At 35.1% G+C, this 13286-nt stretch overlaps 1 protein-coding gene across 3 annotated transcripts in view; it reads left to right on the plus strand.

Moving 5' to 3' along the window:
- The window catches only part of SLK (STE20 like kinase), a 57104-nt gene that overhangs the window by 23095 nt on the left and 20723 nt on the right, over positions 1-13286 (plus strand). For all 3 annotated transcript variants that reach the window (XM_028481925.2, XM_055081347.1, XM_007130575.4), the window contains exons 5-11: positions 5058-5130; positions 5293-5487; positions 6002-6083; positions 7998-8126; positions 8473-9843; positions 11834-11964; positions 12189-12312. In XM_028481925.2, the coding sequence (XP_028337726.1) occupies positions 5058-5130; positions 5293-5487; positions 6002-6083; positions 7998-8126; positions 8473-9843; positions 11834-11964; positions 12189-12312 (2105 nt within the window). The remainder of the gene's footprint in view (positions 1-5057; positions 5131-5292; positions 5488-6001; positions 6084-7997; positions 8127-8472; positions 9844-11833; positions 11965-12188; positions 12313-13286) is intronic.

Genomic DNA, 13286 nt, shown 5'->3' on the forward strand with positions numbered 1-13286 from the left:
CTTCCCTTCTCCACAGGTAATCTATATCCTGACTTTTATAGTAATCACTTCTTTGTGTTTCTTTATGGTTCTATCATCCAGTGTTCATGTCTAGACTTTAGAGTTTAGACTTACCCATATTTAAAACCTGCTTTTTCTTCTAAGTCTCTTTTAATATATAGGTTGCCCCCCACCACCCTGCCATTCCTTTTTTCTCTTTACATTTTATCTATGGCATGCATTCTCATGGCATGCTTTCTCAAAGAAAGTTGGTTCTCTGGGAACAAAAAAATTTAGTGTTACCATGGTTGTGACCCTCCAAAAGCCCATAGATATACACAAACAGATATACAGTATATCTGTGGCATTAAAATTTCATGGTGGGGAGAGAGGATTCGGAAAAAATGTCTAAAAAGGCTCCTTAGGAGAGAGATGGAAAAAAAGGTTGAGAAACACTGATGTATAGGACCTAGGCTGTTGGACCTGTAGAGTTTCTCTCATCTTGCATTTTGCTGACTGTGTACTCCTGATGACTTTAGTAAGTTCCTCTCTGTATTTCCCTCAATTTGCAGATGAATCCAAAAGCCTCATCAGTCTCAGGTTTGACTTTTTTGGCAAGACTGTAGGTGGTTTTGTGTTCTTTCATTGGGAGGCATGTAATACCGGCTTTTTGATATTTTTTTTTTGATGTTATCAGCTGTTGATGTTTAATGCCTGGATCCGTTCTTTGATTGGAGTGGCAAAATGAATTCCATCATTTTGTTTTCGTTTATTATTTTTTATAATAATTTTGGTGTAATTATTCATCATTTATTTCATTATTTTCATTTATCATCATATAAAATTAGGAATACTTATATAAAAAGACACTTCCCCTTCAACTGTTTGGTCATTCAGGAGTATAGTTCATATAGACAGGACAGGAAAAATGCTTGATTCTTTCCTTTTATTTACTTAGCTTTAAAGACAATGAATTGGTTCTCTCTCATCCTTAGTTGGTGGCCAGTATTTTTTTTAATGGCATTATTAATTCATGAATTTAATTTTATTTTATAGGTTTCAAATCTATTACAATTTTTATCCTTATTAAAGCTCACGTTGTACCATCTTGGTCAGTGGGAGCTTCTTCAAGCTGGCTTGTTAATCTTTTTGACATGACTCTACTAATCTTTGGTAGATTCCTTGCTGTCTGTTAGGTTGAGATGTTTCAGGCTCATCTTTTACATTTCCTGCCTCAGACCTGTAATTAGCCATTTCTTTTTTTTTTTTTTTTTTTTTTTTTGCGGTACGTGGGCCCCTCACTGTTGTGGCCTCTCCCGTTGCGGAGCACAGGCTCCAGACGCGCAGGCTCAGCGGCCATGGCTCACGGGCCCAGCCGCTCTGCGGCATGTGGGATCTTCCCGGACCGGGGCACGAACCCGTGTCCCCTGCAACAGCAGGCGGATTCTCAACCACTGCGCCACCAGGGAAGCCCAGCCATTTCTTAAGGAAGCCCTGAAGAAGAAGTTTTAGTAGGACATGGTATTTCAAGACCACAATCTGAGTGTTAGACATGCTTATAGTTTCTGGATTCACCTTCATTCTAGGCCTTTCCAAAGGACAGAGCTAGGCTCTCATGAGTTCCTACGTATGTCCTATTCAAATTCAGGATAAAGCCTTTTTTTTTTTTCTTCTTTTAGCCCCTTCTGTATTACATCTGTATCGCTTTTCTTCTATCCTGAGAATCTTGCTTCTCAAGAGCATTGATGATAGATTTGGAGTATTTTGTAATTACTCATTTTAACCTTCATTTCTATATTCAGTGCTCACCACCGCTCTTGTTCATGTCTCTTTGGTTATGTTGGTTGTCTGAAGTTCATTCTCTGGTAGATTTCTCTGAAAGGGCTCTCTGAGTTCTTATATAATGGTAACACTTCTACCCTTTATACTTTGAAGGTCAGTTTTGCTGGATAGAAAATCCTTGGTTCACATTTCTTTCCTTGAATATCTAAAATATGTTCCTCTGTTTTCTTCTGTCATAAAGTGTTATTGAAAAGTCTGATGAGAATCTGATTTTCTTTCTCGTGTAAGTCATTTGCTCTTTTTGCCTAGATGCCAAAGACTTTTTTTTTAAGGACTAAACTTTGACTAAACTTTTCTAAGTGTTGTTTTTTGTTTCCCGCTCACCCCCCGCCCCCCAGGAGGGTTTTCTGTAATTGTAGGTATGAGTATTTATTCTGTTCCCTTGCACTGACTTTCTCCTTTAGAGACTTTTTATTATCTTTTTGTTGGGCTTGACAGTCATCAGTATTTATAACTTGCTCTCAGGTTCTTTTTATCTTTCTTCATTGTTTTTCATTGTAGCAAAATATACTTAAAATTCACCGTCCTAACCATGTTTAAGTGCACAGTTCCGTAGCATACAGTGCATTCACACTGTCGTGCAGCCAACACTACGACCCATCTCCAGAACCTTTTCATCTTCCTCAACCGAAACTCTGTACACATTAAAACGCTTAAGTCCCCATTTCCTCCTTCCCCCAGCCCCTGGCAACCATTCTCCTTTCTGTATCTGTGAATTTGACTACTCTACGTACCCCATATAAGTGGAATCCTGCAGTACTTGTCCTTTTGTGACTGGCTTATTTTACTTAGCATAATGTCTTTAAGGTTCATCCATGGTGTAGCATGTGTTAATTTTCTTCCTTTTTAAGGGTGAATAATATTCTGTTACATGTATACACCACATTTTATTTATCCATTCATCCATTGATGGACACTTCGGTTGCTTCCACCTTTTGGCTTTTGTGAATAATGCTGCTATGAACATGGGTGTACAATATCTGTTTGAGTCCCTGCTTTCAGTTCTTTTGGGTATATACCCAGAAGTGGAATTGCTGGATCATATGGTAATTCTCTGTTTAATTTTTTGAGGAACCACCATACCATTTTCCACAGTGGTTGCACCAATTTACGTTTCCACAGCAATGCACAAGAGTTCCAATTGCTCAACCTCCTTGCCAGCATTTGTTATTTTCTGTATTTTTGATGATAACTACCCTAATGGGTGTGAAGTGGTAATGGGTGTGAATTTGTTGTGTTTATTTGCTCTTGCATTCCTCCTACTTTAGCCTTCGTTTCTAAAATTGTTTTTTATTTCTAATTTTCCCTTGAGTTCTCTCACCTCATTTATGAGTTTTAAAATTCTGACTTCTGTTACTCTTTTATGTCATCATTTTTTAGTCTTGTAGCTCGTTTTGAAATATAATTTTGATCTTTTTTTTTTAGTGCATATTTTTCTGTAAGTGTACTAAAATCTTACTTGAATACAGGAATATACTTTTGTGTAAAATAATGCATGCCATTAAAAATAAGTATATTTTTGAAGATTTAGGAATGCCAAAATAGTTTTGAGTTGGTTGACATTTAAAATAGTTGCACTTTGTTTCATTAATTCGTAAATACAGACAACCTTCCAATTCTGTGACATTGTATTAAGCGTACACAGATGCATATAGAACCATACTATCCTCAAGAACCATATATTCATTACAATAATCAGATTTTTATGATCTTGTCAGATCACGTTGTTACAAATGGAAATAAGTACGTAAAATGCTATTTTAACAGACCAACATATATATACCATATCATTATAAGTAGAACTATAAAGCACATAATGACCTTAGTTTTCCCCTTTGCACAAAAATGAAGATGCCTTCTTGTTCCTCCTTAGTTTACCTCCTGCTTATAAGAGTGCTTCGAGAGGTACGAATGTTGACAGTGGACCTTTGTGGTTTAGGCCTGTTTCTCGACCTCCTTTCCCAGTCATGTTCTGAGGGGAAAAAAGTTAAAAAGAATAGACCATTAGTAGGTTCTAGGAACACACTGGAATACGTTCTGAGCTGACTCTACCTGAGTAGAAAACCTCTTCTGGCAGGAATTTCATATTGTGATCTCAATCCTGTCCTGCGGAAACATGGCAAGTTATAAGTTGAGGAAGTAGGGAGTTAATAGGGATGGAGAGTCCTGAATACCTGCAGATATAGCTTCCAAGTATAGTATGTTCTATTGGCAAATTCATTTATTAATTTAATTATAAAACATTAATGAAATATCTAGTGTAACAAAAGACTTCATACACCATATTAAGAAGCTTAAACATCATTCTACAGGCAATAGGTAGCTGCCAAGATGTTTTAAGCAGGAGAACTACATGGTCAAAAAAAGAAAAGAAAGAACTATATAATAGACATAAATAATTAGAATATAGGGCAGGATTTCATGAGTTTTAAGAGTTCTACTGCCAAAGTATCACGAAGGTTAAAATTACACATAGGATTAATATCAGTAGCTGACATTTATTGTGTGTATATTCTGTGCCAGGCCTTGGGGCATGAATACTAAATGTGGGATTTTTGGTATTTATTCAGTTTTGAGAATCGTGGCATGTCAAATGAAACTTTAAAAGTTAAATGTATATGGCATGAGGTAATTTATGCAGCAATAGCAATTTTATGTTGCTATTAATGATTGAGCTCTAAGCTGAAAAGGAGTTAACAACCAATAAAGCTATAATGTTTCTGTGCCCTATAATTTAAATTAGAAAGCATCGTTCCTAATTTTTTTCTTTGTGATATAATTTTATGAGGAAGTTAGTAAGACATATGCTGTCATAAAGGCTGATTTGGTATAATTTCTGTTTTTCACACTATAGAAAAAATGTCCCTTAATTTAATTGTAACATATAGCACTAGTTGGCATTTATTTTGGTGAAGTGGATAGACTGATCTATTTTAAAGTTACTATTTTTTTTTTTCAATTCTGGAGAATTTGTGATCTGAAGATGTGTAAGGATGGTGGTATCAAGTGTATTAATGATGGAATCTTTTCTTTGGCAGTTTTTTTTGGGAGGGCGGGGATATGGTAGAAAGAGGGTGGTCAAAATTAGGATGATAGAGAAGTTATTTCTCTTTCTATTTTGCTTACCCTTTAATAACAGTGGCCTTATTAAAGACTTGATATGCTTTTCCCTTATGTTGACTATAGCATTCTTTGCTTAAAAACTATCATTAATACTTTTGTATGATTATTTCAAGCGGATTTTGGAGTATCAGCTAAAAACACAAGGACAATTCAAAGGAGAGATTCCTTTATTGGCACACCCTATTGGTATGTATTCAGTTTTATGGATTTGCAGCGTTAGTTATGTCAACAGTTATTATTACTCATTAATTTTGTCCACATAATCAATTATACTGTCTATCTTTCATGTGGTTTGTGATCACTGGTCTTAAGTTAAACATCTTAATTTTCAGTTCTCTGTCTTCATAGGATGGCTCCTGAGGTAGTCATGTGTGAAACATCTAAGGACAGACCCTATGACTACAAAGCTGATGTTTGGTCCCTGGGTATCACTTTAATAGAAATGGCTGAGATAGAACCACCTCATCATGAATTAAATCCAATGCGAGTGCTGCTAAAAATAGCAAAATCTGAGCCCCCTACATTAGCACAGCCATCAAAATGGTAAAGTATTCCTAAACAATTTTTTTTAAGAAGCCAAGGGTATTTAAATTTAGGTACATGGTACAAAGATTGTATGAAGTAGAAAACTGATTTTTGGTGCATTTTCAAGACTTAAGGACCATATAAACTCCTGTAACTAACTTTCCCCATAAATTAAAAAATACCAGTGATTTGAGTTCTACATGAAAGAGATATTTTCTGTACTATGAGAAAGTGAGGCATATATGTGATTGATCTGTATTTGTGGAGTTTAATATAATAGAAGAATTTTTGTGATTTTTAGCATACTTATGGATATATGGCTGTATCTCAATGACTTAAACTATGAATCTATTTACATATATGTAACTTGTATTTATAGATAAATGACTTATGAAACAATATTCTCATAACTAGTTTTCTTATGTTGAATTAATACTATTACATACATAATGGAACTTAACCATAATTTCTCAGAGTTTTGATTTTAATAACAAGAAAAATAGAATGTCATTATTAAAATTTTATTTTGAAGGTCTTCAAATTTTAAGGACTTTCTAAAGAAATGCTTGGAAAAGAATGTAGATTCCAGGTGGACTACGTCTCAGCTACTGCAGGTAAGATTAGTATGACAGTGGCAAACCATATAATTGTTGTAACATCTCTTTAAGAATACAGTTTCAGATTCCTTCAGTGTGCCCTCTTTCCACTTGAGTTTCCCTGTGCAAACTCACTCAAGATTCATTGTAGTAGTTAACATTTGCTTTACAAACATTTGCTGCTGTTACTAAAGGGCATTTATTTAGCTTTTAAATTTCTTGTATGCTTTTTTGATTCAGTTTAATTGTGTTTTTTTCATTTTGTTTAGTTATTTCCACTTTGTCAGTTACTTACATTTTGTCTCTCCAGTTACTAGAAAACAAGCACCTTGGTGGCAGGGGCCATGAGCTAATTAATTTTTTTTTAATGTCCCTTACAGTGAGGGTAAATGTTCAGTAAATATTGCTAACTTTTAAAAAATGGTGTTAAAGTGATTGGATAATTTTGTTTTATAGCAGGACTTGTTTGTAATATTTGAAATAAAATTTTGTCAATAATAGTATAGGTAGAGAAATAGAATGACAAATCTTGAGGCAGTTACTGTTAGATTGAGTACAACTCCTCCATTATAGTTTTTTAGGTTGATCTACTTATCTGGGGGGAGAAGCGGGAAAAATTTCCTTTCTCTGTACAACAAGTATATCCTTGGAACACACTTTCTCTTATTATTATGAGTGTACAGAGGTGAATAAAATAATCTTCTTACTCTTAAGAATATTAGAACTATGTCAAAAAACATGTTTATAGACACTTTTTATTAATTTTTATTGGAGTATAGTTGCTTTACAATGTTGTATTAGTTTCTGCTGTACAACAAGTGAATCAGTTATACATATACATATATCCACTCTTTTTTAGATTTCCTTCCCATTTAGATCACCACAGATCACTGAGTAGAGTTCCCGTGCTAAACAGTAGGTTCTCATTAGTTATATATTTTATGCATAGTAGTGTATATATGTCAATCCCAGTCTCCCAGTTCGTCCTACGCCCCCTTCCCCCCCTCGGTAACCATAAGTTTGTTCTCTACATCTGTGACTTTGTTCATCTGTACCATTTTTCTAGATCCCACATATAAGTGATATTATATGATATTTGTTTTTCTGACTTAACTTTACTCTGTATGACAATCTCTAGGTCCATCCATGTCTCTGCAAATGGCACTATTTCATTCCTTTTTATGGCTGAGTAATATTCCATTGTATATATGTACCACATCTTCTTTATCCATTCCTCTGTCAGTGGACACTTAAGTTGCTTCCGTGTCCTGGCTATTGTAAATAGTGCTGCAGTGAACATCGGGGAGAATGCATCCTTTCAAATTACGGTTTTCTCCAGATACATGCCTAGGAGTGGGATTGCTGGGTCATATGGTAGCTCTATTTTTAGTTTTTTAAGGAACCTGCATACTGTTTTCCCTAGTGGCTGTACCAATTTACAGTCCCACCAACAGTGTAGGAGGTAGATACTTTTAACAGAACTTTAAAGCTTTCTGTAATTCTTTTATTGAGGCTTTATACATATTGTTACTTTCTAACAATTAAACATATTGTAAACATATTGTTACTTTCTAAAAGTAGTAATGTATTTGAAACTTGCTTTAAATTTTAATTTAGATTTTAGGTTATGAAATTTTCAGACATAAAGAAAAGTATATATACCTACTACCCAGATGTAATATGTTGTCATTTTTGACATATTTCTTTCAGATTCTTAAAAAAAGGTACAGATACAGTTGCAGGCAGCCCTACTCCTGCTCAATTCCCTCCCCCTCCTTCTTTTCCCAGATGTAGTATCATCTGAAGTTGTTTGTATTTTTCCTACTTATATGTTTATATTTTTGCCACATAACAATGTGTTTTATATATTTGAAATTTACTTCACAAGCATTTCAGTTGTTACCGAGTATGCTCTTTTTAATGATCAAACAGCATCCCTTTGTGACTGTTGATTCCAACAAACCAATTCGAGAATTGATTGCAGAGGCAAAGGCTGAAGTAACAGAAGAAGTTGAAGATGGCAAAGAGGAGGAGGATGATGAGGAAACAGAAAATTCTCTGGTCAGTATTTAGAAAGGAAATTTCATTTAGGTAATTTTTAGAGTTGAGTTTTGAGGTATGATTGCAGCTGTGTCTAAGAATTAATTGATGGGTAGCATTACAAAAACCTTTAATTTTAGAGGTGAAGATTTATTAAGTTTGCTCCTTGCTACCCATTTTTGTCATATTTATTATGTGAAGATTTGTCAGTTCTTTAAGTTATTTTTATAATTTCATCAAATTTTACTGAATAAAGATATTAAATCATTATATATGTGAATTAAATCATTTTTATATATGAAACGTTGTTTTGTCTACCATCTTGAAATTATGTTTTAACACTAAAACTGTATAAAATCTTTTTTAGCCAATACCTGCAAGTAAGCGTGCCTCCTCTGACCTTAGTATTGCCAGCTCTGAAGAAGATAAGCTTTCACAAAATGCTTGTATTTTGGAATCTGTCTCAGAAAAAACAGAACGTAATACTTCTGAAGATAAATTTAACAGTAAAATTCTTAATGAAAAACCCGCCACCGATGAACCTGAAAATACTGTGGTAGGCATTAATGAACATGTTAATGATACTCATTTAGAAACTATGGCTGAACTTCATAATAGAGCAGCAGTAATCGAGGAAAATGGGAGAGAGGAGAAGAGACCCAAGCTTGAAAATCTACCTGACACAGAAGACCATGAAACAGTGGACATTAATTCAGTCAATGAAGGAAAAGAAAATAACATAATGATAACTTCAGAAACAAATATTGAACAGAATCTGAAACCTGAGGACGAAGGGGATCGAGAAAAACAACAGATATTTGAAAATAAGTTTATAAAATCTGAAGAAATTGAAGACACTACTATTCAGACAATGGATTTAGTTTCTCAAGAGACTGGAGAAAAAGAGGCAGATATTCAAGCAATTGAAAGTGCAGTTGAGTTTACAAAGGAAGACACCCTCGAGAAATTGGGAAGAGATGACAAAACTGAAAAAGATATGATCAGTGATACAAGCAAAGTGATAGGAACAAATGAGGCAGAAGACGTTGCTCAGAAGGCAACTGAAAACAGTGCTGAGGATGCTCAGAGTAATGATGGGAAAGAAGTGGTTGAAATAGACCAGAAATTAGTGATCAAGTCCACAGAGGGTCCTGAGGCTGGTGGTACTGAGGAAGTTTCTGTTAAAGAAATAGTTGAAACTAATGAGATAGATCAAAAATCTGTAGAAGGTAAAGGTGAGGAACAATTAATCAGCAGTTCAGAGAACATAGTGGAGACCAATGAGGAGCTCGGGACAAATGAAGTTGAGATTACTGAATCAAGTAGCACTGAAGGAATGGAGGTCAGAAGTGCGGTGGCTGATAGTGACCAAAAGGCTTTAGGAAGTGAAACTCGGGATGCTCATGAAGCCACTGCTCAGATGGACACAGAGCAGAAAGATATTCCATGTGAAGTGCCAATTAAAACAGAACCTCAAGTTCCTGCCACTTCACAGCCCAGTGAACCTCAGCCTGTTCTAATACCCAGTATTAATATCAACCCTGAAGATGCAGAAAATAAAGGAGAAATAGGTGCTTTATCAAAAACTGAAACCATGTTGCCAGAATCTGAGAATCAAAAGGAAAATGATACTGATTCAGGTACTGGCTCCACTGCTGATAATAGCAGCATTGACTTGAATTTATCCATCTCTAGCTTCCTAAGCAAAACTAAAGACAGTGGATCAATATCTTTACAAGTAAGTGTACACGGGTCCTTGTTTGGGTTTTTCTTTGTTATTTTGGCAGTTGAGCGTTTATGTGAAGCTGATGTCTTGAAAACAAAACAACACTAAATCAGTGTAGTATTAACCCTATAAAATTCTTAAGGCCTATGAGGGCAATCAATTAAAAAACTAAAGAGATTCTGGATGTAATCTTTAAATTTTTTGGTAGTACCTATCTATTTTTGCCAGCTTGATAGAAATAGTGTAATACAGTTTGCTTACTGGAATTTGGGTTTTCCTATTGTACATACCTAGGTATAACTGTAGCAAGAATCAGCAGTATATGAAAGAATTGAGGACTTGAAAGAATGATCTCTTTTTAAGAATGTTTAGGGTATAAACAGCCCTTGTTATCAGTGGCACGTGCGGTGACCACTCTTACCTCCTCAGTCATAGCAATCACTACTGCTGTGAGAATCATCATGGGAAGAAAGCCAGACACTAAACCTCGAACACTTGGAGCTGTTAAGCATAATTCTCTGATCTGAGTTACTAGGGGGAGCTGTGTAGAAGTATGGAATGGGGCCAAAGAGTCAGTATTTATAGCAAAAGATCCCATGGAATTCTGATACAGGTGAGACTCTGGATTGACAGGTGGCAGAAAAGCAGAAAGAACTGAAGAAAATTGACCTTAGGGATAGGACACCAGGGCATGACTGATCAGCCTGCATATCTGCCCCAAATTATTACATGTATTGCCTAGATGGTCTTCAGTTTTCAGGTTGTTTCCCTGCTGAAATTCCATTAATCTGAAGTTCATTCACTGACTTAATAGTTAGCCTTTTCAAAAAATGGATATACTTCTGTGAGAATTAAGGTGATATTAGTTGTGGATACTTTAATAGGAACTGAAGAGATGGAAAATTTGGAGGTTACAGGGAGGTAGATTTATTTCTGGAGCATGCCCACTTTAGGTTTTAGAGGAAGGCTGGATAGGGTGGCCGTAGTCCAGGGCTTAGGGAGAGCAGTGTGAGAATACTGGAAGCCTAGAGAGTACAAGAGTAAGAGGCTGAAGAAAGGTGATTGGAAAGTGCCAAAGATCAACTTAAAAATTCTAATGCATTTTGAATGTAGTATTTTCACATTCCCCTTTTGCTCCCTCTGCTTTCTAACCTTTTCCACCTATCAAAACTAAGTAATTATCTGTTCTGAATACTTACGTGTTTACCAAGATGTATTTGTAGCAGTGTTATACTTCTGTTATTTCTCTTTGCTTTTAAAAAGCATTTGGATAACCAACTGAGGAATGAAGAGTTTGGTCTTGATAAAGAATTTTGGGCAATAGCTAACAGGCAGATCTGGTATTTTGGGAGTGCCGTAGAGGTGCTGTCTTTCTAGTAACTCTAAAATCACTCATGCATCTCTGGCCCTGAGATGGAAGAGGGCTGGTGATACTATTGTTGTTGATGAAATGGATTTTGAATCCCAGTCCTGGCAGTGTTTAAAAGTTATGTGGGAGCCTTTCAAAATGAAATTCTCAGCCACCCTCAGACCTGTTGATTTAGATTCTTTAAGGGATGAGCCCCAGGAATTCATTTTTAATTGCTTTGTAAGTGTTTCTAAAACAGAAAAGCAGAGGTATCTTCGAACCTACAAGATAAAAAGAGGAAAGAATTGTTAACATGTGAAAGTTGTTGTACTAATTACTCTTTTTTGTGAATTGCTTGTTACCACTTGTGCCAAATTATGATGTGGTATCATAAAAATTCTACATGTACATCATCAAAACGCATAATTTCACTTGAAAAAAATTTGATTTTATCTGTAAAATCATGTGAAAGTCAGATGAGGTGTGAGATGATATAATTGGGTTCAAAGTTGAGTCTTACTGCTTTCTATTCATACTTTATATGTGTAGTCTTCATAGCTGTTCAGTTTCTTGTTTTTGTTTTTTTAAGAAGAAAATGTTTTCTCTCTCTAGTATTCCCCATATAAAGCCTAACTAAACTAAAATCTCACTCAGGAAACAAGAAGACAAAAGAAAACATTGAAGAAAACACGCAAATTTGTTGTTGATGGTGTTGAAGTGAGTGTAACAACATCAAAGATAGTTACAGATAGTGATTCCAAAACTGAAGAATTGAGATTTCTTAGGTGAGTAGAGAAACAACATGATTTAAACTGGTCTTGTGACTTCTCAAGTCTCTGCAGTCTGAAGAATAGAGAAACAAGAGTAAAGTCTTGGCTAATTTTGGATTCTTGTATTACTTTTCCATTTGAAAATAAATGTTACTTTTAAAGTTTTTTTCTTTTAAAGCATTGCTTCAAAGGTGTAACTTTTGCTGTCTTCCTCTATCATTGCCATTAAATTTTATCAGACGTCAGGAACTTCGGGAATTAAGATTTCTTCAGAAAGAAGAGCAAAGAGCCCAACAGCAGCTCAATGGCAAATTGCAACAACAGCGAGAACAAATTTTCCGGCGTTTTGAGCAGGAGATGATGGTTAAGTCTTGGAATTTTGTACCCTTTTGTTAATAAAGAAATTTAAGGCTTAGAAAAAACCCCACCACTGGCAGGTTTTAGAACTTGTTCTCTGATTACTAGATTTCTCTGGCTTTGTGATGTATTTCTCGCCTTTATCTCATTGATGTTTTAGATGATTTCTTTTTTCTTCTCCTCTTCTTTCCTCTTCTCTCCTCTTCTTTCCTCTTCTCTTCTCTTCTCTTCTTCTTTTGCCTGACTTACAGTGTGGTGGGTGTTTTCATTTTTCTCTAATTAAATCTGTCATGAAAATCTGGACTCATGAAGCTAGTAGATGGTTTGCAAAGTTCTTAGGTGTGCCTATTGCTGTATAACTTTTTATTGTTAAAATTTGACCTCTCAGAATTAGAATCCAAGATTTAAACCAGTCTAGAGCAGTTGTCTTCAAACTTGGCTGAGTATTAGAACTTCCTGGGGAATTTTTCAAAATACGCTTAACTTCTCTAGCTACTACAGTTAAGCTTCCACATCCCTTTTCACAGCTTCTAGAGAAGTTGGTGCTGACTTGTAAAGGGTAATTGTCACCGAGTCTTAAAATTTTTACTTTGTGTCTAAAGTTGGAAAAGGAATTATTGATGTGATATAAAATATCAGTAACATGTTGAACATGTAGCTTAATGTAGGTTAGAAAAAAGATCATTTGAAATGTTAAAGGATTCATGGTTGATTATAGTACTTACATTTTTATAATTTTAAGTGGTAAGGATTGTTTTGTGTGAAGGTTGGAATTGCTGATTACATATGTTGGATCATAACTGAGAATTCCTAAGAAAATAATGAACTTTTGTTCTCTTTGAGTATTTTTACAGTACTTATATTCTATTTTTTCAGAACCTTATAAAAACCGTTTCTCCCCCCCATATTTTCCAAAATATTTTGCTTTTTAATTTTTTTTTGAAAGAAAACACCGTTTACAAATACTGAACTCTACCTGT

The sequence above is a fragment of the Physeter macrocephalus genome, chromosome 20 (genome assembly GCF_002837175.3).
Source record: "Physeter macrocephalus isolate SW-GA chromosome 20, ASM283717v5, whole genome shotgun sequence".
Taxonomy (NCBI): Eukaryota; Metazoa; Chordata; class Mammalia; order Artiodactyla; family Physeteridae; genus Physeter; species Physeter macrocephalus.